The 26,094-nt window shown below is 36.6% G+C and overlaps 1 protein-coding gene across 12 annotated transcripts; it reads right to left on the minus strand.

Moving 5' to 3' along the window:
• Positions 1–1,415: 1,415 nt before the first annotated feature.
• LOC127966493 (inositol polyphosphate-4-phosphatase type I A) lies at positions 1,416–25,988 on the minus strand (the record flags this gene model as incomplete). 12 transcript variants are annotated; one of them, XM_052567600.1, is given in 20 exon segments in its annotated part: positions 1,416–2,815; positions 8,957–9,111; positions 10,231–10,343; positions 10,459–10,556; positions 10,721–10,988; positions 11,188–11,311; positions 11,965–12,137; positions 13,674–13,709; positions 14,714–15,014; positions 17,142–17,357; positions 17,480–17,666; positions 19,023–19,040; positions 19,600–19,708; positions 20,614–20,718; positions 22,026–22,156; positions 22,265–22,412; positions 25,248–25,338; positions 25,447–25,558; positions 25,696–25,775; positions 25,872–25,988. In XM_052567600.1, coding segments are annotated over 20 exon segments (2,715 nt in total), but the record flags the coding sequence as incomplete, so codon positions are not given.
• Positions 25,989–26,094: the final 106 nt, after the last annotated feature.

The following is a 26,094-nucleotide window of genomic DNA, read 5'->3' on the forward strand; positions in this document are numbered from 1 at the left end:
GTGGAATAGATTGACTATTATGAACCATACATAATATTCCACACCTATTATAATATTCCTTATTTTTCATACATAAAAATTGAATTATGTTCCATACACTGCAATGAATAGTGAACAGGGAAATTCTGAAATGCAAGTTTGTCACCTGATGAGGTCACAAGGGCTCCATCCATAGTAAATATTGGTTTACAAAAATAAAGTTTTGAATGAGGCTATTTTTTAGAGATATCAAATTACGTCACAGGAGCAATGCTGCATATTTTTTGAAGGCACTTAACAAAGGTCACTTTAAAGGGGGGGGGGGGGGGGGGGAATGCTATTTCATGCATACTGAGTTTTTTACACTGTTAAAGAGTTGGATTCCCATGCTAAACATGGACAAAGTTTCAAAAATTAAGTTGTACATTTGAAGGAGTATTTTTGTTCCAAAAAGTTTTTTTCGAGTATGGCTCTGTGTGACGTTAGATGGATCGGAATTGCCGGAAGAGCGCGCGCTCCTGTATAGCAGAGCACTGAGAGGCTGAGCACAGCCTGATCAGAGCGAGAGCGTTGCGAAAAGTCACAAAAGAAGTGTGTTTTTGGTTGCCAGGGCAAGACAACCCTGCACAGATTACCAAAAGAGAAACAGCATTAAGGGACCAGTGGATGGAGTTTATTTTTACAGAGCATCAACGGAGTTGTGCAAGTGTTTTTGTGTGTTCCCTGCATTTCGGATTGCACGTCGTTTATTTCTTAAGGATGATGCAATCCCAACGGAAAAGGGTCACAATTGTGTGTTGGAACCACATGCGGTGAGTAAAACTGCTTCAAATATCTCTGTGTTGTTAACTTAGCTATCAGCGTAAGCACATCAAGTAAAAAACATGCGATGTTGTCATCAAACTGCACTTTCCACATGTACAGCTTAAAAAAAAAAAAAAAAAAAGAGGACATAAAGTGGAACTTAGTCATTTTCCAAAACCGCTAACCAAATATATACAGTTTCAGTACATACCACATAGCATACCGCCTTTGCTGATGCTGCTCTTGTTAAATTTCAGCCTCTGGATCTGTGTCACAGCTTCCACATGCTCTCAACTCAAAATCCTACTGGCGCTCGTGATTCTTTAGCTCCGCCCACACGCCACGCCTCTAGGCGCTCGTGTTTTTCCGGGAAAAATCGGTACAGACTATCTTTCTCTTATAAATATAATAAAAATAAAGACTTTTTGGAGTTATGCAGGATGCAGTACTACTCTATAGATACTCAAGATTAACAGGATATTGAGTGAAAACGAGCATTTCACCCCCCCTTTAAGGAAGTATTTTGCATTTTGCATTGTATTAGCATATATTTATTAGATATTTAACCAACATGCACAGAGACAGATATACTGTTTCCTGATAAAAAAAAAAAAGTACACAAGAGATGTCAATAGTATTATATTTTCTCTTTAATGGCATCAGTTATTGATGACAGCATTTTAATACAGCAGAATTCTGTTTTAGACAGACATATCTAAGAAGGCATCATAAAAGATATAAGATTATTACCGTAAAAAGAAATAAATACAAATCAAGATCAATCCAAAAATCCGTGAACATATCTCTCCTAAATAACATTGTATAAACATACAGTAACTGAAACAACATCGCTATAAAAAATGAGAAATTATAACCGTGATATGTATGGCAAAATAACTTTTAACAAAACATTTGCACAACTGTAACAGATTCACATTTGCACAGTCAATTTCACAAGTGCCTAGTACTATTCTGTACTCTCTCAATGTACCTATATTCCATGTATGAATGTACCTCCTGTTAAAGCAAGTACAGCACAAAAAAACAGCATCACCTATGAGTCGTTGCTGGAATCTGAACACAGTGATACACTGATCTCACACCGCCTTTAACATTTTCTACGCTCCACAGAAGAAACGTGCCAGAAGTTCATTCTTCTTACTTGAAGAGGGCTTTGTATTCATAAAGGACACCCTCAAAGTTAAAGCAACTGAGAGGATGGACATGCATGATCAATCTGGATGTATGAGGTTAAAAAAAAAAAGAATAAAACACAACGCTAACCTAAAAAAATGGCTGGTTTATTTTTCAACCGTTCTCCTGCGGGTCTATGGGAGGATGGAAAATGAAACTTGAAAATGGTGGAGCATCAGTGTACAAACACCACAGGAGAGGGATAAACAAGGCAAGAAGAGTCAGGTGACAACTCTAAGCCATGACACTGAATACTGTAATGCTGCAGTAAGTGTTGCTTAAACTACAGTTTGCTATTGATGGTCAAGTATACAATATGAAATACAGCATAAATGTCTAAACTCCCCACTATGCATAAAAGTCCAAGATTCCGAAATATCTAGCCAAAATGACTAAACCCTTCATTGCGCATTATATAGAGCCAAGAAGATAAAATACAGCATTGCATGTGTGTATATGTGTGGTGATATTGGGCTTATGAAAGAACTGGTCAGTCTGCAACTACTAATACAAATCAATGCAGTCAACCTTTTCAATTCTAACTCACGCTTGAGATGCAAATGTGCAGTAACTATCGGTGGAAATTGAAATATCCTATGCGTTAAGCGGATTTACTGTAGCTTAGTTTGAAAAAGAGAAGAATGTGCAGGACTTGTGTAACATCATAATTAATGATCCAACTGTCTTATAGCTAACCAAGAGTCATCAAGTATCCACTTTTCCGAAAGTGCCATCGGGAGGTCTGTAATGTTTAGGAAAGGCCTTCAGCTGCAGACAGTTAAAGGCATACTTGCGACATCCAACGTTCTTCATGGTATTCTCGCGGCGGCAGCCCTCACTGGCAGGAGAAAGGGGCGGGATTGAATGTGTGGAAACAAGCAGAAAACAAACAGAACATGAAGCCATGTTTAGAAAAATTACGAGCAAAAATTAGCACAGCCACAAAAAAAACGGCAGCAGACATTTCAACAGTGTTATGAGCATGAGTATTTTGGGTGAACACAGAATGAGGGTGCAAAAAAAGCAAGTCATCAACATAAAAAAAGGCTGAATAAACAAACAAACCAAGTTACAATACAGTTAACATGAGTTGAAAATGATAATGTAACATCCCTCTGGGCATAAGAGAAGTGGGTCACTAAAAGTTCACTAAAGTAACCAAAATGGTAGCACACAGGCAGTTAATGCTCTGATAAAATCTGACGGAAATTTACATAAATCATTAAGATCAGAAGGCTACATTGGTTGTTTATTATGGTATGGTAAACAACTGTATATGGTAAATAATCCTAGTCCAACTTTTGCATGTTTTTTTTTTTTTTACATATAAAAGATATACTTTCAAAAATGTGATTTCACCTAAATATCTTCGTAATATCCAAATAACAACAATCAAGTAATTCAATTAAACATATTTAGTAATACAGCTGTAATAATGTAAATGTAAATGATGTCAGTTTGCATGTTCTGGAAAGATTTACAGGAGTAGGCTTTTGTTTACCAAACTGATCAATTAGAAATGAAAGCGTGCAATCTGTCCTTCTCATGTCGTTCCAAACCCATACGACTGACTTTCTTTCATGAAACACAAAAGGCGAAATTCTAAAGAATGTTCATGCTGAAGAGTCATATGAAAAAACTGTATGGAAAATAGTAGCTTGGAGACTCTGCTAAAATTATCTTTTAAATTCCACTGCATAAAGAAACACACTAAGGTGCATAAATGATCACATAATTCTCCTTTTTGCATTTATAAATGCTGTAAGAAGCATAAAAACAACACTCCATATTGTATATAAACTTTCTAAAATAGGATTCTATTTTTCTGAGAATTAAAGTTGAATAAAAACAAAAGACCAAACCTAACCATCCGCAAAACTATTCCCTATTTCAAGATATTTATTTATTTCTCAAAACATTCACCAACATAGTCCATCAATTAAAACTAAGAAACTTCTCTCTAAAACTAGGGCTGCATAATTAACCTAAAAACCTTTATTCACAAATAAATCAAGAAAAGCATCTAGTACAACATTGTTTTAGAAAGTTTTTTTTTTTTTCGATTGAACATTGTAACCAATCACAAACATGTATGTTGTGTGAATCAGTCACATTTATTCTGTAATAACCAGTATTTCTGTTTTAAAATACATTTTATCAAGTGAAATTCATAACAGATAACAATATCATGGGAAATACTCATAATAATATTTGAATTTTCCTCATAATGCAGCCTTACCTAAAACCAAGGCTCAAAATGTAAAACAATCATACTTAAACTGAGATCAATCTTTAAATTCTATTCATTTAAACCGAGCAATGACATCCAGCTAAACTGAGACTGTCTCTATCTAACCTAGGTCACCAAAACCTTTCTCAAACTTGCTGTATAAGATGTAATCTCAGAAAACAGCTAGAAACATTATCCATCATGATTTAAAACATACAGGGAAAAGACTAGGCACATCTCTGACATTTTAAAGCAAACTTAGCAAAAACAGACTCTCAGAATTGCAACATCATTATAAATAAATGAATGGAGATATTTTGAGACAGTCGTTTTCTTTAGTGGGTCAGTTGAAATGCACACTTTTCTGTAGCCTGGTGAGGGTTATTTTTTTAATACATAAAGTTCTTGTATTGGGCAGCATTTCAGAGCATGTAAGATCAAGCAGTGATAACTTGTAAACAGCAGATGTACTGGCCGTTGAATGTGGCCAGACATTTTTACAAAGCACAGAGAGGCCATTTCTAATTTGGCACAAACGGAAGCACAATTAAACCGAGTCCGGTCAAATTATCTAATTTCCCATCATTATGGTAAACCTTTACATATTAAATATATTTTTACATATAAAGAAAGGGAAGAAGTCTGATGATTTGCAGCCTGTATGCAATGGTTAGGAAATAAAGTGATTCGTTTTGGTAAAAGAACATACATTCTGTTCATCATTACTGCATAAGTGCCTTTACTTAAAGCAACATGTGGATAGTCTTGGTATCTAAACAGATACACCTTAAAAGACTGTTCCAGATTTGAGAAAGCAAGAATTCAACCAATGCAATCTAGCAGATCGTTAAACAGAGAAATCTGCAGTGATGCACTTAGAATGAAAGCTGTACATGGTTGTACTTTCACATTTTTACATTTTACTCCATAGACTTTCACTGTTAGTGCATTAATGTAAATAAGGTTGTTTGTTTTAAAAAATTGAGAGACAAATCGAAATGATTTTGTAATCGTTTGGATGCTTTAGATGTGATGTGATCTTGTGTTGAACCTGGAACATTTCTTTACACAAAATACCCATTAAACCTATTGCCAAGTACTTCCTTGTCAGCTGACAGTGGAAACCTCTTTATAGACATGAAACAAAATCTCAATGAAGAGTAATTATCAAATGCATATTTCGATATCCCTGACTAAAAATACAATCTTATTTGGCCAATTTGAATGGTGTCATTGGAAAGGCTGCAAACAGGTTAGTGCAGACCAATCTTGGTAAAAGAGCAACATGTGTTCTTCCAGCTAAACATGGGAAGACATGAACACACTTAACACCCTAAAGTGCATTATATTTTTAAAGCAAGTGCAATGATAGTTGAGATTAGCTTTGGCAAGGCCTTAGCTTTGCATTTAGACACATGGAAGACGCAACAAAATCGATCACAAAAATCACTAGAAAATTCCATGGTACTGTTACAGAATAACAATATCTCATTATAGAGTGCAACGGTCAGGTTCTGGAAGTAAAAATAGTTTCATTTTCTCCATCGGGAAATTTATTTTTAATGATGACTTATAACCCTTTAAAGACAGAAATACTGTGAGTTTCAAGATCAAATGATATATACTTTTGCAGAAGCCATCTGTTCATATATAAAAAAAAAAAAAAAACAAGACCGCAACAGCTGAATTCATTGGGAAAACTGTAATGCCATTGATTCTGTACAAAAATTGGTGGCAAGCAATTTAGTTTTTATAGTGATAGTCATTTGCAATGCTTAATGGGATTGTAGTTCTTTCCCAAACTAAATCTGTTAAGCATACAGTTTTGAACCTTCATATTTTTTTCCAATTTCAGAATACATATTTTTCCAATTTTATGTTTATGGTGTTGTGATTCACCTTTTAGCTGTTTCATTTGGTACATGGCTTATAACATTTTAACAAAAAATTACAAAATAATAATAATAATGATAATAATAATAAAAATCCCTATGGAAAAAAAATGGAGTGAAAAAAAAAAAAAAAAACCTTCCAGAACAAACACAGCTGAAAAAGGGTGCAGGCACTAATGCACTCTATTATATACATATTGAATTAACCACTAGCACACTATGTGAATATGCCTAAAAATAGTTTGTTATAATAACACAAATAAAACAGTTCAATATTATAAGAATAATTAGCATTGAATAAATAAACCAATATCTTAAATATATATGCATATCTATTTTCACCATACCCTTTAAAATAATCAAAATATTTATAATATGTCACAAATTATTGTACAAACTTTTCTCATCCATGATTACTTAAGGAGAGAGAGAGAGAGAGAGAGAGAGAGAGAGAGAGAGAGAGAGAGAGGTAAGGCAGAAATGAATACCAAGACCTTTAGAATGGCTGTTAGAAGAGCTGAATCAACCAGAAAGAACTCAGCATTGTCTGCACACAGCTCCTCACCCAGAGGAGGAAGAAACAGAAAAACAGAGAAAGGAAGTGCTGAGACAGCCAAAGCGAGGGAGAGATAGAAAGCAAAATGGATAAAGGGGGTCTCAGGGCTCAGCTGCAGCGGAGTTTGGCCAGCAGGTAGGCTATGCTGAGGAACACCCAGACGATGAGCAGGTTTGGGCTCAGGGCCAGAAGGGGCAGAGAGTAGAGGAGACTGGGGTCCAGCCTGAAGTCACGTATGGGCAATAAGCCGCTCAGGTTCTTCTGAGTTACCCCCTCCCTGGTCCCAATGCTGCAGAGAGGGGCAGGGATGGAGGGAGTGGTGGCAGGGGCCAGACAGGACAAACAGAATGGGGCGACACACACAGGATGTGGTGACGTGACCGTTGTGGTGGTTCCAACATTACAGTAAAAATGAAATGAAAAATGAATTGCAGACATGATGAAAAGGTGTTGAGTGGAATCAATCCGTCAGAAATGGATGTAAATCCAAGACAGAAAACAGACAATGTGAATTAGGAAAAGAAATACAGACACAGAGAAGGGAAGGAGAGAGAATACAGAAAGAGAAAATCAAGAGTGATGTTCTGCATCTTTGCCATTTAAAGTAAAGAAAGATAGAGAGATGCCTTCTGCATGTTGGACAGAAGGGGGCGTATGTAGGGCAGCTGCTGCTGTCAGCACTGGGCCGTGCAAATTAAGCGTGATGCATCCTCCCAGCATGCAACAGGCCAACAGAGCCATCATAACAAACCAACTGCAAACATAAATACAATCTTGCGTACGGTATCTCTTTGTCTAGTAGGAGATACATTTGTTTTGTATCCAGGCTTAAAGCAAGGTGCCTTTTTGATAGACTGCTGGCTTTCATTGAGATCATTTATTTGCAGTCATTCAATCTCTCTCACACACACACACACACACACACACAGGACAGCAGCACAGCGCAGTGGCAGACCATGCACAGTGCATTGTGGGCAATACTTCACCTTAACATCTAATTTATTAACTTTGGTTGATGAATTAGGTATTATGAATTAACAATGAAGAACTGTTTTTACAGCATTTATTCGGTAACACTATTTTAAAAGAACCAATTCTCGCTATTAATTAGTTGCTTATTAGCATGCATATTACCATCATATTGGCTGTTTATAAAGCACATATCAATGCCTTATTCTTTATGACTGTATTTTAGATCCCTTAATCCACTCCATACCTAAACTTAACTACCTTATTAACTATTAATAAGCAGAAAATTAGGAGTTTGTTCAAGGAAAACTCTAATTTAGGTTAATGTTAATTTGTAAATTTAATATTTTTTACTTTTTTTTAAATACTTTGATTTTGTTCAATTACTTTTTAATATTGTTGGATCACAATAAACCAAGTAATGTTAATTAATACAAATCATAATTTATATTAGTTTACACCGTACAAAAGTCAATAACATTTTAATAATTTTTTGTCTTTTGAAGTCTCTTATTCTCACCAAGGCTGATTTTATTTGAGAAAACATACAGTAAAAATAATGTTGTGAACCTTTTTTTTAATTTAAAATAGCTTTATATATATTATGTGTGCGGTCATAACACTTATTATCCTGTAGGCTATAGCCTGTTTAAGTAATTAAATATAAAGGGGCGACGCATTTACTACTTTAAAAAAAATGCGGTCAGGAAGCGGGTCGGGTACAATATTTTCTTTTTTTGCGGTCCGAGTTGTTAGTTGAAAACGTCGGTCGGGTGCGGGTTGTTTAAACATTGACCTGCGCATCACTGGTGTTTAATGAGACTGTATAAAACAGCAACACAACCTTTCTGTACTCATCTAGATCTGGCCTTTAGACTACACAGGAGACAAGAGGAGAGAATTATGGGACAAAGCCGCAAATTCATACTCTTATTTATAAGCACTGAACATCTGGCAAGCAGACAGCCAAAGAAATCAGCAAATTCACAGTTTCAGCATTTCCTCACACTATACAGGAGCAATTTAGTTGTGTTCATGCCTCTTGTACAGCATGGAGAGAAGGGACAAAAGATGGAAGTGTGAAGTGGAAAGGAACAAACACTCCAAACAAGTGAGTAAATATGAAAGTAATGAACATATTAGGCCACATAAGCCACAGAGAAACGAACTGCAAATACCAAGAAGCTGCAAGCAATGAGGGATGATGCACTGGAGGGGATCCTTCACACAGAAAGAGAAAGGAAGAAAAGAGAAAAAGAAAAAGAGGGAGGCGCATCCCCAAGCGTGTGATGCTTATGAATTGAAGTGCAGGTAGTTTTTCAGGTGTCTTACCTGCGCATGCAGTCGAGGGCCTGGGTGAAGACCTGCGGGGCCATGCCATGCTCGTGCTGCAGGATCAGACACTGCTCCAAAGTCACTGACATGGCAGTGCGGTCTTTGGCGCTTTTACAGCTGGTAAAACGCACTCCATTCAGGCGCCGACAAATCTGAGTGTGAAGGGGCACAAATATTGTGTTACAGCCAACTACATATTCACACTTATTCAAGTTGGGCATTCAAGTGTCTTTTTAAAATGGAAATAGAACCACTTAAAACATATTAAATGCAAACTCTGTTGGTACTGTGCTGAAAATATTTTAGTTTGATTCATATGTTCATTTGCTATTAAGGGTGCACCAGTTAACTCAGTGGTTCTCGATCCTTTTGACTTCAAGGTCCCTCATGATCCAGCAAAATTTCTGAAAGTGTCCAATATTGGCTCTTAATAAGTAATGGGCGTAATGTTCAATAAACAAATCAGAGTGTCATCTCCCATTCCCTTTAAGAGCGAGATGCACTCGCACCATGGCGGATCGCTATTAACATGGTGGAATTTGTTGGCGGAAAAGCTGAACGCTTCTCAAGCGAAGAAACCGATCTGCTCGTGCACGAAGTTAAAGCGTGCGAGCAGATCATCTACGGGACAAGCAGGAATCCACCAAAGCTTCCCGAGGTGAAGGCAGCATGGGATGAAGTAGAATTTCATTCATCATTATAAGTAGTAATAGGCTGAATACATGCAATGACTATCCATCGTTATATTTTTATGTTTATGTAGCCTACACAATAATATTCTTTTACACTGTAAATCCTTTTGTTTTTAATATTTTAATATTTGTACAAGCATTACACCTATGTGCATGAAGCTGTAGCAAAATGCATTAATCCAAATTAGATTTTGTAAAACGACGACTTCTATTGAAGTGTTATTTGACTTTTTTTCAGGGTTTTATTTAGCTTTTTCTCTGTCTTACTGTACAATAATGAAGTGATAAAGATAATTGCTGTGATTTCACCTCACAACAAAACCACATTTAATATTTCTATTTTCAGAGGTGTCACTACAAACGGAGCCAAATTAGATGTTTTTGCAATTAAACATGGATTCTACTGTATTTCGGACATCACAACGATGTTAACTAATGTTTTTTTTTTTTTTTTTTTTTTTTTTTTATAATGAGAATAGACTTAAATGAAATCAACACTAAATGGGTTTGATCAATTCTTTGATTATAATTTAGTTGTTTCACCCTTTATTGTGTCAAATTAAGTAGAAGAACTGTTACCTCTGCAGCCTGCCACAAGATGTCTACATTTTTATTTTTCCTAGCATGAACATTTTGACCAAGGAACCGCAACAGCTCTGGGAGACACGTCTGACTACGTGAGCGAGGAAGACCTATGAAGAGACAGAAAATTTAAACCAGAGTGACTTGCATAATCCAAATCTTGCAATAATTTATTTTTTATTATGTAGAGAGGGTAAAAAAAAACGAGAGTGCGTGATGACTTACAGTCGTCAGGTAAAACCTCTTTGAACTGCTGGTAGTAAGAACTAAGACGTGCCAGGCTCTCCACGTTGATGAGCTCCTGAAGCGACGTGTCTCCAAACCTACGACACAAACATTTTGAATTCCCTTAAGATTTCTTCAATATGAACACAAGTGTATGCCAAACTGAAAAAGAGATAATATAAAACAAACAATTATGATATCATGTTATTTGTTGATGTTATGCAAGCACTCTTGAGAGGTGTTTTACATAACCAGGACTCACTTCTCGGCGAGCGTTTGCTGCTCGTTGATGCCCACGTTGAACAGCACCGGCTGTACCCGCAGCAGCATGCCGTTCTGGATCTCCCTTGGCAATGCATCAAACATGCTTCCCGGGAGCGGGATGCGAACATTGAACCCATCTCGGTTTCCAGTGATCACAGGCAGCATGTCGGGGGAAGAGGTAGAGATGGCCTGTGTCACCTTGAATGTCACATTCCGAAGGTCCATTATTCCTATGTTCATGTCCTCTAACATGGCTAACTCCTCTCCTGGGAAACATACACACAACAAAGCAAAATCACTGGATCCATTGTATGTTTTAAAACAGAGTGCTTTACTCACATAGGAATAATGAAGAAGAACTGTGCCCTAAATGAGTTTATATAACAAGTGCTTTGATTCAGTGGTCACTGTGTATCCAGGTGCAAAGTATGGGCATACTATAATGTGTGTAAAGTGTCTGTTTACCGTAAGTACTTAATAGGCACTCGAACTGAGCAAGCAGACCGATAGTGTACAGCTGTCTTAGGAAACCATCATCACGGAGACAGTTTCTCAGTTTGATGATGAAGCCACAAATTAGTGCTGTGAGCTAAAGAGAGGCAAAAAGACATAGAATTACAGAAAACCACGCGTAGAGGAACAGTTCACCCAAAAATGCCATTAAGACATTTCAAACCCAGTTACTCCTCATGTTCTTCCAAAGCTGTACAACTTCTGTGAATCTTCAACACAAATGAAGATATTTTTAATGAAACCGAGATTTCGGTCCCTTCACACACAAGTCCTTTCATCCAAAACTTTGACACTATGAAAAGTTCATAAACGCATTGTAAAATAAATCCATTTCAATCAAGCAATTTGATCAAAGTAATCTCTATTGTACATAAAACTTTATGTCTACATAAAACTGACACATGTAAATATCTGTACATTCATTAAAACAATTAAATGTAAATAAAAGCCTAAATGAAATCCATTTATCATATAAGCAACATTTCTCTTCAGGAGACTTGAGTTAACTGCTCGATTCATTTGAATTTCTTTTACACGCTCTTTATAAACTTTTTGAATCAAAGTTTTGAGTGAACTGACTTTCAATTCAGTAACAGACATCTCAGAGGTTTTATTAAAAATACCTTCATTTGTGTTTTAAAGATGAACCAGAGTCTTCTAGGCTTGGAGAGACCAAGATCGAGTAAATGATTTTTAAGCGTTCACTAATGTGTGTGTTTTAGAACTAACTGTCTGGCAGAAGACCACGTCTCTGCGGAACTGCAGGTTGAGGTCCATTGCGATGGTGGGTGCGCTGTCTTGCATGAGCAAGAAAACCATCGACTTCTTGGCTTTGTCACTCATCATGGCCACACACTCAGTTAGGGTCGTCAAGAGGGGATACAGAGCCTCGCTCCACTCACCTGACACACAGAGAACCTGCTGCTATTATCTTTATTAAACATGACATGTTCATGTTCTCTAAAATCTCATGTTTGACTTCAAAGACCCCATAAAAGTTTTGTAAAGTTTTGTTGCTTTTAGTCTGTGTATTAATCCAATACGAACAATTCTGTAATCATTTACTCACCCTCCTGTCGTTCCAAAACCATTAGACTTTCATTTATCTTTGAAAAACAAGGAAACGGCAAGGGAACCTGAAAGATTTTTGTCCCTCAATTGAAATTCCATTCCATCAAAGTTTCAATGTAATTAAAGAAATAGTAAAAGTAATCTATAAGAATCGATTAGATTAAGCTCAACAAATAAATGGAAAACTGAAGCTTGCGCAGTGTGTGAGAACCAGTGAAGTCAAGTTTGAAGAACCAATGAGGTTTGACCTTCCGTTTACCCTTTGATGTGCTTATGTATATAATCAATGTTTACATGTGAATAAAAGACTACATTAAAGTGATTCATTAAAGCGTCTCTTTAGAAGGCTTGATTAGAAGGCTTAAAGAGCCACACAGATGGGAAATCAAAAATTACCTGTATTGCAGTGTATGATGTAGCTGTCCATCAGTGTAAACAATGTGCAAAGTAATTAAACCAAAAAGTACACGATTTATAAAGTTATTGGCTTCTAAAGTAAGGAGTCGACTCTGAATCGCTGAAACGAGTCATTATAGATTTCAAATCTTTTGCCCATCTCTATGTACGTCACTAGGAACACTTCGCATAATAATCTCCTCCTACCGTCTTGGGAGAAACGGAACTCTGACTTCAAACTGAAGCGCGCGGCTTGAATACGCACACACAGAAGAAAAAAAGAGCGAGACTGTTCAAGTTTTTTTTTTTACTGTTTGCTTTGCGATGAGAGGAATAAGACATAATTCACCCCAAAAAGATGCTAACACATTGTTTACCATGAAGTTGTGTGCAGAACAACCAATCAAACCTGACTATGTCAGTTGACCAATCAGAACACAGTATGCTATGGAAAGGTGGGGTTTAAGGAAACTGAATCTTTTGAACAGCTTCGTGCGAACCGTTTGGGGATCTCTGAGAATTGAGGTAATTTTAAAATTATATTTTGACAAAATGACAATGTTTTTTAACCTTGGATGGATTTAAACCTATTATACAGGACTTATAAACAGTGATAGGAAGCTTAGAATTTTCATCTTACTGGCTCTTTAATTAAAAAGCTTGATTCATTCGATTTACATTTTGTAATTTTTTTTAACGACCTTAAGGTTTTGGGGAGACAAAAATCTCTCAAGTTTCATAAAAAATATATTAATTTATGTTTTGTAGATGAATTAAAGTCTTGTGGGACTGGAACGACATGACTGAATTTAAAGGTAGCCTAACCAAGGACACAGAGTTCAGAAAACTCTAGCAATGACAAGTTTACAAGAAACACCATTAAAAAGGATGAACGACAACAAATGTGACATAAAAGTGAACACTTATTCAGCACAAGCGCATAAGCCTAAGGGAGGGGGAGGGGCTCTTACCTGGGTAACTCTCCTCTCCATTGCTGCTGCTGCCATCTAGAGGGATGGAGGTGCAACATGCAACAGTTAACTTAGCGAGTGCGACTAACATAGCACACGCAGCTCACAGACAAAGCACGCAACATAAGAGAACCGCTAATTTAAACAGCAGATTAAACAGCAGATTAAACAGCTACTTTTCCACTCAAATTCAAAGTGGAATCTTGCAAAGGATGGTCTAGAAATAATATGCAAGTAATATTCACAGTTGCCTGGCAAGCTAATGATTTTATAGTCATTACACAATGTAAAAGACAACTGTAAATCACAGCATGCTGGCACTGCCAAGTGTCTAACTGGCACAGACAGCCTGCAACAGAGAGACAGCCTGTGAGCCTGTTGAACAGCCAGCCAATCAAACGAGACCCGGTCACGTGTTCACAGTAGGCAAATATGCTGGGTCAAACAACAGAATGTTCCATCAACAGAGAGTCACACAGTGTCAACACACACTTATTAACATAAACGGTGGAATGCACTTGGATGTCAGTTTTATCCACACATTCATATTCCTTTGTTTTGGCAAAAAGTAAACAAATATACACACACATTATTAGACTGTTTTAAATCAGACACATACACAACGATGTACCATAGATACCTACGTCAAGATGATGAGGTGTAGTATTAGAAATAATGAGAGAAGAATTTCAAGCCACAGTCAAGTTAACATAATATTAATGCTTGTTGCTATAGCAGCATGCAAACCTGTTTGAAGATGAACAGGTGACAGGGTTTGTGAAAAACAGAGATTGAAAGTGTAATAACTAGAAATAGAAAGAAGAAATGAGTATTTTCATGTTAGTGTGTATTCCACTATGCAAATATAAGGGACAAGCAAGTAGACAGCAGAAAAGCAAAAAGAAATAATACAAATATAAGACTCTGCCTACTAGACTCCATGCTGTACTCAAAAATATACCAGAGAGAGAGAGAGAGAGAGAGAGAGAGAGAGAGAGAGAGAGAGAGAAGGAGTGAACAAGACAGTGAAAGGCACCTACATGCATGCGTTTCTGCATTAACAGGACATGCAGGGTTCAGATCGGGTGGTGAAGATGAAGGTGACGATAGTGAAGGTGACTGCTGTTGCGGTTCAGGGATCGAGAAAGGCTCCTCCATGCAGACAGGGTTGATCCAGAAGGCTTTTGTTTTCCCATTACCTTTCTTACTGGTGCCACTTTGCAGGTCAGTCTGGAACATGTCCTCACTGCTGCTGCTGTGCAGACGCTCTCTCTGCAGCAGTTTATCCACTCGCTGGATGATACACTCTAGACTTTTGTCAACATTACCCCACACCTTTTCCTGTAACAAAGAAACTGTTTGTATAAAGTACAAATTTTGGGCACAAAAACAAGCATTTAAACATTTTTAAACCGAACGATGCACTCAGATTTCTGTCCCACATAATTTTAACACTTAAAAAAAATTCATGACAACACAGTAAAAGTAATCCATCGGAATACAATGTATTTCTTTAAGACACAATCACTTTATATGTTGAAAATATTGGGCTTTTATTTAAACTGATTAATGTGAAAAGTTGTGTATTTGCTATGTTTTATGAGTAAGACAGTGAAATAATGCATTTTTATAATAATAATGTTTATTATTTAACATTTGTTGGGGAGTATTTTCTTTATCTGGGTTTTAAGTTTCTTCATCTGGTTTTCAATAAAATTTATATTTAGTAAACCAGATTAACCTAAACCAAAACCTGATTAAATTGATAAACTGATCAAATCTTTTAAACACAGACAGACAGACAGACAGACAGAACACACACACACACACACACACACACTTCAGTTTTAGATGCTGTTCTTTTTATCTTTTTATTTAGGGCTGGGCGATATGGCCCAAAACATTATCATAATAAAATTTGGAGGGGAGGGGTTTACATTAATAGTCTACATTTTTGTTTTAAAATGCTCTCTGTCCACACTAGCGTTTTTTGCTAATTTTGTCTCATCCACACTGAAACATCCAAAAACTTGACATTTGCTTACTGTGCATGTGCAAAGCCTCAAAAAAAGCTCAATGCAGATGATACAGACATGATACTTTATGCAGTTCTTTTGACAGGATTATTTCATTTATGAAAAGAACCCACCATTCACTGCCGTGTCCAGGTCTCGCACACTCACGATTGTATGTCTGATTTAAAACGCAACTGCTCTCATGTTTTGCTGCAAATAGCAATTGTGAGTAAATTTGCTTTCACCTTTGCAGAACTGTGATGTGAAAAGTAACACATCTGTAGCAATAGTGTGAAAGTGCATAGCACATAATCTGCACAATACCAGTATAAACATGGATATCTATTAGTATAATATGCGTCACATGTCTAAAATTGCATCATCATTTTCAAAATCCTCCGTTTTCAGTCCACACTACAATGCGAAAACAGCTTTTCAAATGTATCCACTTTGGGGAGCGTTTTCAAAGAGATATGTTTTCCTTGATAAAAATGTCTCAGTGTGGACGTAAGGCCAAAACAGAGAGAAAAAGATGTGTTTTCAAACGTAAACGTATAAGTGTGGACAAGGCCTGAGATTGGGAACCGCTTGTTCTAATGAGTGATAATGTTTCAAATCATGAACCAGGTTTGTGTTGGCTGACTTTGAAGACATGTATATTCAGCACAATTTGCAGTACAGGCTGTAATACGATTTACAGTAGTAGCTTGAGTTAGGATACAGATGTGAATTTCTGTTCATTATCAAAAACAGTAATTAAACAGTTTGAACTTTGAGCAGAAATCAGTAGTGCTATTTCGTTCCATTTGGCGCATAACATTATATCGAACAGTTATTAATCTTGTTATCATTTTATCTAGGAAAATTATATTACGATAATTATAGTTCGCGTTTTATCAAACAGCCCTTTTATCCATTAAAGAATAATAATAAAAAAGTAACATGATATGCACGAAATGTTAAACATAACAACAGTTTTCAACTACTTTAAATGATAAATCAGCATATTAGAATGTTTTCTGAAGGATCATGAGAAACTTAAGACTGGAGTAATGATGCTGAAAATTCAGCTTTGCCATCGCAGGAATAAATTACATTAGAAAAATATACTAAAATAGAAAATTGTAATTATATTTCACAATATGACTACATTTACTGCATTTTTGAGCAAATAAATGCTTAGTAAGCATGAGACTTCTTTCAAAAAACTTACTGACTCCAAACTTTTGAACGGTAGTATAGATAGTCAAGATAAATAACAGATCTGAACACATTTACATCAGATTACAAAGATTTTGATTCATATATCATCCACAACACTGTTGGGGAATAGTGAAAATCTTGTGTAAATATTGTCTGTAAATATTATAAACCTTTAATTGTTTTTTATAGCTTATTTTAATGGATATGTTCCAATGCATTTGCCGTTAACAGGCCTCTAAAGTTTTCTTACCCACTCTTCCTCATGCCAATCAACTTGGAGGGATGAACGACTGCTCCTTCCACTAAATTTGGCCAGTAGTGTGTCCTGATCATTCCTCAGCACCACCTGCTCCAAATCAGCGGAGGGTGAGTTTTTAGAGGCGATGTACTCGGGTCTGGCTGCGTTCAAGGCCTGCACTGCAGACGCCAGCAGTTTACAGTCACACACCATCACCAGCTGTCGTGTCTGAAAGTGAAAGAGGAAAAAGGGGTTATAGTGTCCACCTCAGACCACACTGGGTCCAAGTTAGAATAAATGAAAGTGTCATTTTGTATCGTCAAATGGATATAAAGTACTATAACATGCACCTTATCTGCTAGGATGGCGAGGGTTCTCTCCATGCCGTTAGCGGAGCGCTCTTTAGCGGCACGAGACAGGCGCTCAGCGTAGTAGCTGACTTGAGTCTTGAGCGTGTTGATATGAGAGATGATCTCTTTGGCATGGACAATATCCTGAGGGATGTAGACGATGGACTGGGAGCTGGACAGAGCACTGCTGCTGGACCAGAGAGAGCTTAGTTAATTAAACACACCATACAAGCAATAAATACGCACATACCACTACATTAGTGCACAACAACAGACAGATAATGATTGGGCATTTCATTCAGACAGTGATGCTCCGGACACTATGAAAAGCAGCAAACACTTCAGATCCTCAATCTTGTTTTTTTCGGAGCAAAGAGAACAAGGTGCTCAGGGATGACAGATCTGTTTCACTAAGTGCTTCTGTACAATACAAACGTACAGCAACAGTGGAGTGTGTTTGTACATCTTGAAAGAACAGACAGCATCATTTCAGGAAAGAGTGAACCTGTAAAGAACCAGGTCATATTTCACCTCTGTTTGAAATGTAATATGCAGGACACTGCATTTTGCATGAAGAAAAGTGTCTATTTAACGGTTTCCCCGGTAACGGCAGTACAAAAATCAGCACAGCGCCAGACTTTGAAACGTGTAGCGCTCATGTTTATTTGAAGTAACTTTGAAGTATAATCGTCACATTAAACCATATTAGTATTCTGTTCTTTCCATCCCCAAATTTAAGACCTCCTGATATCATAATTGAGAATTTCTAGTACAGTTTAAGACTTACTGTATGGCCTTAAATTGAATACAAGTAAATGTAAGAATTTAAGACTTTAAGGACCCGCAAGAACCATTCATTTATGTGCCATGTTTTGCCATGTCTTAACAAAATTACTTAAAAATAATTGTGATGAAAAATTTTGTTTTAATTATTGATTATTATTATCCGTTGGGGGGGATAATGCAAAAAAAAAAAAAAAAAATCTCAATGATCCTAAAAATAATATAAAATAATATACATTCTTTTGTTTTGGGGACTTAATACAACACAATCTTTTATACGGGAGATTCAATTATTTATTCAGTTAAAGTAACAATCAACCTGAGATGTAAAAAAACTAAAAAAAAACAAGAAAAAAATTCAATTGGAGGCACAGGTATATATGTGTGTGCTCAGCAAAAGACAATTATAGACTTTTTATTCAAACACACAGACACACACACACACACACAAACATTACTCTTTTTGACCACAGAGAAGGGATAATGGAATCACAAAATAACGAATACTGTTCTGTTCCAAAACATAGTGAGGCAGCATAGACATATGCACTTCATGTGCTCATCTGAAACAAAGGCTGTTTCAAAACATAGGCAATCTAATTTAGTTGTCTCCAAATTTTAAGGTAACATTGAAGGCAATACCACACTGCATAAGATCTGGATATAATGCTGCAGCTCACCAAGTTTTAAATCAGAGATGTCATGCACTTAATGCCACAAAAAACAAACAAACAAAAAACATAAGTTTAAACTAACTCACCATTCCTCCTCATAAATGCTGATTAGAAAGCAAAAATGCAATTAAAACGTATGAAAAATAAAATAAGAGTGCCTCTTAAAGAAAAACTGCTACTAATGTAATACTAGCAAACCAACACACAACCAAAGGAAGCCAAAGAGAAGGTGATAAACACTAATGAGAGCAAAGATTTTGAGATATATATACACATCCTACAATATAAACAGGAAAAAAATACAGTACAGCTATAAATATAATAGCTTGTTCAATATGAAATGATAAAGCTAGCCAAACTGTGATTTTAAATGTTCCTTAAGGTTTTTTCAATAGTTTTATCCTTGAATGAACTTGCACAAATTTATTTATTATAAACATAGCTCAGCAACGAGAAAAAAGATCAAATTAACTTGAAACTACAAGTGAAAGTACAAGACAGGCGATAAAAAAATGAACAAAACTAAAATGCCACCTGTGACTTGGGTCATTACCGCAAACTTAAATCACATGATAGCTCTTCCTTCACATGCAACACACACATACAGTACACTCAGTTCATATCTTGCATATTTTCAAAACTAGAGAGACAAACATAACTTACACTTTTTTTGCTTCTTCAAATTTCTGTAATAGTTTGCGCAAACCACCGTTTTTGAAGCCCTGGCAGTGAGCTGCAGGGGCCCCGATCGTGACCACATCATAGGTGTGATCTAGATATACAAAAACACACACCCATGTCATGAGATGAACAACTTAGCTCTTGATAAAGTTGCATTCTGAGATAAGTTGCAATTGCACTGGGAAAATAAAGTCAAGAGAAGGCACATTGTAAGTAATGAAGTCACATTGCAAGATAAAAAGACATAACTGGGAGGCATAAAGTCACAGTACGAGATATACATTTGCAAATGCGAGAAATGGTTGCATTGTGAACTATACAGTAGAGTTAAATTAGTAGATAAAAAGATGAAAATACAGAATATTTTACAATGCATTGTCTCATGACCTTTTTTAAGTAACAAGTGTAAGGTACAATTGTACTGCAAAAGTCACAACTTGTGTGAAAAAATCATGAGAAACCACATTGTGATATATAAAGTCATAATTAGGAGGCATTAAGCTGCGAGAAGTCAGACTGTGAGTCACAAGTGTGAGAAATAAAAAAATAAAGTCGTAGGGTTCCATTCGCTACTTCACATTCCTCATTACCTCAAACTCACCTACCTCTATTAATGACTAATGTCGATTAATATTATTTTTTCAGCTTTACTCGGTTATTCAGGACAGATGTAATGCTACAGTTCTCTTTCTAAATAAAAAAAAAATGTCACTTTCATGTAGCACTATAGCTTGGGACATGTAAATGCAAGACTTGGGAGTCAAAACCAAAAGAACATCAGTGATCGTCTGAATGTGTCTGTGTTGAGTGTATGAAAACTTCTGAATGAGAGACTATTAACATGTGCTAAGTGCTTGGAATAACACCTCCTACTGCCTGCTGGGACTGACTCAGGAAAGAGCACATATACCAAAGTGCTCTTAAAAAGAAATATTAAAAGGGGGAAACAGGATGACTAATAAAATAAGCACACAGAATGAATGAAAGTGATCTAACCACAGCCAGACTCATCCTGAACCCTCATTCTCTGCACATGGAGGTTGGTAGGCATAAATTCCAATTTTCTCTCTGCTTTCAGATTACTGGCTTTAAATGATGGACCTGCAAGAAACAGAGAGATAGAAATAACTTGATGCCTCTTTATCATTCAAACAATGTAGACATGTTTACTAGTCCTTAGTCCTTCAAGTCACTGGAGAATCTTATATTTAAAATTCTGGATCATCGGGAAGTGTTTTTTTTTTCAGTTTAACTCTATATAAATAAATTATATATGAAATACAAATGAAAAACTCTAGAAAAAAATAATTACTTAAATTATCAGCCTGTTTAAAATTATGCATTTTAGGAAGTAATAGTGCTATTAGTATCATTAAAAAAATATGTCTAATCTTCAGGTTGTGGTACACGTGTCTTTTTTATCATAAAACATAAGAATAACTTTTATATTGTTAGTAATATTTCACTTACTAGACTGAAGCAACTTGATTATCCATGTATATATTTTAGAAATATACTCTTCAAATGTCATGAAATATGATACATCAGGTTTCTATTAATGTATTGCATTGTACTAGTGAATAGTGAATAGTGAATGTGACATACAGCCAAGTATGGTGATCCATACTCAGAATTCATTCTCTGTGTTTAACCCATCCAAAGTGCACACGCACGCACGCACGCACGCACACACATACACGCACTGTGAACACACACCCGGAGCAGTGGGCAGCCATTGATGCTGCGGCACCCAGGGAGCAGTTGAGGGTTCGGTGCCTTGCTCAAGGGCACCTCAGTCGTGGTATTGCCGACCCGAGACTCGAACCCACAACCCTAGAGTTAGGAGTCAAACTCTCTAACCACTAGCCCATGACTTCCCCACAACTAGAACCACCCCTCCGCCCACCACTGAATACTACAGCGCTTCATAAAGCAAAATATTTAAGTATAATTTTACTAAGACACATTATTAGGATGTATTGAGTGACAAATACTATTTATATGCATTTGATGCAAGTAACCTGCTATACTGATAGTATACTATATTGATTTACATTACAAGATATCACAATTTCATCTTACTTTTTGGCCATATAAATGTCAGCAACCACACCAAACTGCATGTTTTTCCATATTTTAGCTGGCATGGACTCAAGTGTAAGTCTTGTTTTTCAATTTCATGTTATGATTTAAAAATGATTTGGTTAGTGGCCTAGAAAGTTGTTCTTCCTTTTCTGTAATAAAAAAAAAAAAAAAGTTCAAATGCTAGTTTATTTTCACATTTTTAATTATATTTTGAATCCAACGCTATCAGTCTCTCATATTTGGACTTGATCTGAAAGTTCTGAAATGAAGAGTGCGTGTAACACAACAGGAACACCTCTTGCAACTTCCAAATGCAGACTGACCTTTGTAGTCCTGCAGGTCTGTGAGTGTATCCTGATAGGTCTGAAGGATGCTCTGGTACTGTGTCACGATTTGCCTTCTGAGGTTCTCCCAACACGGTGATAACTCCCCCAACTCTTCCAGCTCAGAAACCCTATATCAAAAACACGATCATGTCAATAATTGCTCTTTGCATATTTTCCTATCAAAATGGTCATTGTGTGGATGCAACTGTGTGATTGTCTAAGATCACAACGCACACCTGGAGGAATCCTCTTCTAGTAAGAGTTTGACAAACTGTCGTGGGATGTTAAGTGACAGGACACTCTCAGCCATCTGTTCCAGGATCCGTAAATGAATCCCATCAGTGGTCGGAAAACGGTACATTCGCGACATGGTCCCACCAAACACTGAGATAGAAACAGAATTAAACCTTAAATAGAAATCAACTGTGCCAGTATGTAGCATTAAAACTGTACTTGCATGAATCTATGATATTATGAGCAGGTCCTAGATTTCACTTCTGTCAATACAATTGGAACTAAGTGCCACGGAGCTTGGGAAAAGTACAGTTTCTGTTAATATTTTCCATAGAGACATTAAGAAACATGTATCAAGCAGTGGCCAGTACTTTTCAAGACTGAGGAAGCACAGATGTCTCTCATCACTTGTTAAGGCAAGATATGAACATTTTCTGCAAAGTTGCTACAAAAACAGCTTCTCAAACTACTACATAAAAGCTGTAAAATAACTGTAAATGTAAATGTATTTTTTTTTTTAAATAATAACCTACCCCTGTCTTTATTGTGAGGAGATAAACACAATTTCATTGTACCTTGTACAAATTACAATAAAGTTCTTGAAATCTTCATAAACGGCAAAAGGCAAAAAAAGAAAAAAGGTTTTGAACATCAATGGTCTACGAGTCAAAACTGACTTCTTTAATGGTATGTTTATCTCCGAGAACTTCGTGTTCAGTTGCTTTTTAATTACTCACAATGTTCACAACCATTCACAAGTTTTGGAAAGAAATTAATACTTTTATTCAACAAGGATACAATAAATTGGTCAAAAGTGACAGTAAAGAGTTTAATACCGGTACAGAATTCTGAAAATTAAAGAAAGGTATGTATGTATGTATCTCCAAAATTATTAAGCAGGTTACAACATGTTTCCTGAGCACCAAATCAGCACATTAGAATGATTTCTGAAGGATCATGTGACCCTTAAGACTGGAGAAACAGCTGCTGGACATACAGATTTATTATCATAGAAATATATTACAATTTAAAATATATTAAAAAAAAAGAAAAATTTTAACTTTAAATGTTAATAATATTTCACAAACAACAAAATTTCATTTTGCCGAGTGTTATGAATAAAATGTGTGTTCTGCATATTTTTGGGGAAAATGCCTACTTGTAATATTTTGTATGTACTGCAAATAACATTTATACAATTTTAATTGTAGTGTTATGTTGTTCCTAAAGTTTCAATTATTAGCGACTGGTTGCATTTGAGAGCTCATCCAATCATCATATAGAGAAGTTTTCAAGCAGGATAAAAATATGTAAAACGTGTGGTCCTAAATGAAGACAAAATTATGTTTTTAGAGCATCTTTTCCAATGAACATTTATATTTGTTCTATTGAAACCAATGAAACAGTTATATGCCCCACACAATTAAAGAAAGGTATGCATGTATCTCCAAAATTATTCAGCAGGTTACAATAAATGAGTCTAAAAGGTCATTTCACACCAAATCCAAAGTTTTCACACATTAAAAACTACTACCTCATGTTACGAAAATCATATTTACACAACTGCTTCCGAAATTTTCGTCCGTCATAAAAAAATTGGGATCGGGTTGAAATAAACTTTAAAGGGGGGGTGAAATGCTATTTCATGCATACTGAGTTTTTTACACTGTTAAAGAGTTGGATTCCCATGCTAAACATGGAGAAAGTTTCAAAAATTAAGTTGTATGATTGAAGGAGTATTTCTGTTCCAAAAATACTACTTCCGGTTTGTCACAAGTTTCGGAAAGTTTTTTTCGAGTATGGCTCTGTGTGACGTTAGATGGAGCGGAATTTCCTTATATGGGTCATGAGGGCACGTCTGCCGGAAGAGCGCGCGCTCCCGTATAGCACAGCACTGAGAGCACAACAGACTTCACTGATCAGAGGCTCAGAGCGAGAGCGTCGCGAAATGTCACAAAAGGAGTGTGTTTTTGGTTGCCAGGGCAAGACAACCCTGCACAGATTACCAAAGAAAAAACAGCATTAAGGGACCAGTGGATGGAGTTTATTTTTACAGAGCATCAACGGAGTTGTGTAAGTGTTTGTTCCCCTGCATTTCGAAGATGCTTGTTTTACAAACAAGGCCCAGTTTGACGACGGATTTGCACATCGTTTATTTCTTAAGGATAATGCAGTCCCAACGAAAAAGGGTCACAATCGTGTGTTGGAACCGCATGCGGTGAGTGAAACGGCTTCAAATATCTCTGTGTTGTTAACTTAGCTGTCGGCGTGTAAGCACATCAAGTAAACAACATGCGATGTTGTCATCAAACTGCATGAGTAAAACTGCTTCAAATATCTCTGTTGTTAACTTAGCTATCGGCGCATAAGCACATCAAGTAAACAACATGCGATGTTGTCATCAAACTGCACTTTCCACATGTACAGTTTAAAAAAAAAAAAAAAAAAAAAACGACAAAGTGGAACTTAATCATTTTCCAAAACCGCTAAGCAAATATATATACAGTTTCAGTACATACCACATAGAGCCGCTGTTGTTGCTGCTGCTCTTGTTAAATTTCAGCCTCTGGATCATAAATATACGCTGAATCTGACTGTTAGCAATGGTTTGTTTTGGTTGGTTTTGTCCTAAGGTAATGTCACAGCTTCCAAACGCTATCAGTGCAAAAGCCTACTGGCTCTCGTGATTCTTTAGCTCCGCCCACACGTCACGCCTACAGACGCTCGTGTTTTTCCGGAAAAAATCGGTACAGACTATCTTTCTCTTATGAATATAATAAAACTAAAGACTTTTTGGATTTATGAAGGATGCAGTACTACTCTATAGGTACTCAAGATTAACAGGATATTGAGTGAAAACGAGCATTTCACCCCCCCTTTAAATCGCCCATGAAAATCCCTCTGCTACTTAGTAAGGAGGGAGAACTCTCCTTCCTCTCTATACCAAAAATTTCGGACCTTTCTTCTAGTGGCTGATATTCTTACCAGATCGTAGAAAGGAGTCTTTCCACAGTGAGGCGTATTTTACTCGGACTCCCACGGATTCTGTCAGACTCTCATCCACAGAGAGGACAGTCTTCAGCAACGGAACACCAAAGAACGAAAACATGTCACAATGTGTAAAACTAGTTAAAAAAAAACAAACTTGCTTTTAGTTGGGTCACTGAGGCATAGTCAGGCTTACCCTGCCATTGATGGTATCATGTAGTTGTTTGATTGGGGTATGCTGATCTCTCTTCTCCTCTAGCTGCCAGGCAATGACTGTGATACTACCCACATCCTTGTTTTCTGCTGACCTGAGGAAAAGGGATAACATATGTTCAAACTGCCTTCATACATGCATATATGCATGCGTCCTTTTCAGCAATGAACCACTTCTAGATGCCCTTCTAGCTGACACTGCTCAAACTGTCTTGAAAGATGGTTGGATCACCTGAGAGGTAAGTTTAGTCTGTGGTTTTTTTCTAGCAGAAGACTCTTCACTGGAAACATCGCTGAGCCAAGAAGGTACATCTAGAAAGTGAGAAAAATAATATAAAAGGACCAAAAGATAAAGAAAGTAGCAGATTCAGAGCAGTTCTCATTTTTTGTGCGTGGTTTTTATCTCACCGTTCCTTGCGAGCGATCTTTAACATCATACACAGAGAGCTTGACCTGTGTGTGCTGGTTAATGTGGGAGTCTTGGAAGAAAGCCACACTGCTGAGGAACATGGGATTATTTGTACCCTGCAAACAGAGGTCAAACCATTGGTTTCGACTAGTCATCCAAATCAGTCCACATTGTTCCATAAATGACAGAAAAACAACATCCATCTTGGGTGATCACAAATGT

Source organism: Carassius gibelio, chromosome A4 (genome assembly GCF_023724105.1).
Source record: "Carassius gibelio isolate Cgi1373 ecotype wild population from Czech Republic chromosome A4, carGib1.2-hapl.c, whole genome shotgun sequence".
Lineage (NCBI taxonomy): Eukaryota > Metazoa > Chordata > Actinopteri > Cypriniformes > Cyprinidae > Carassius > Carassius gibelio.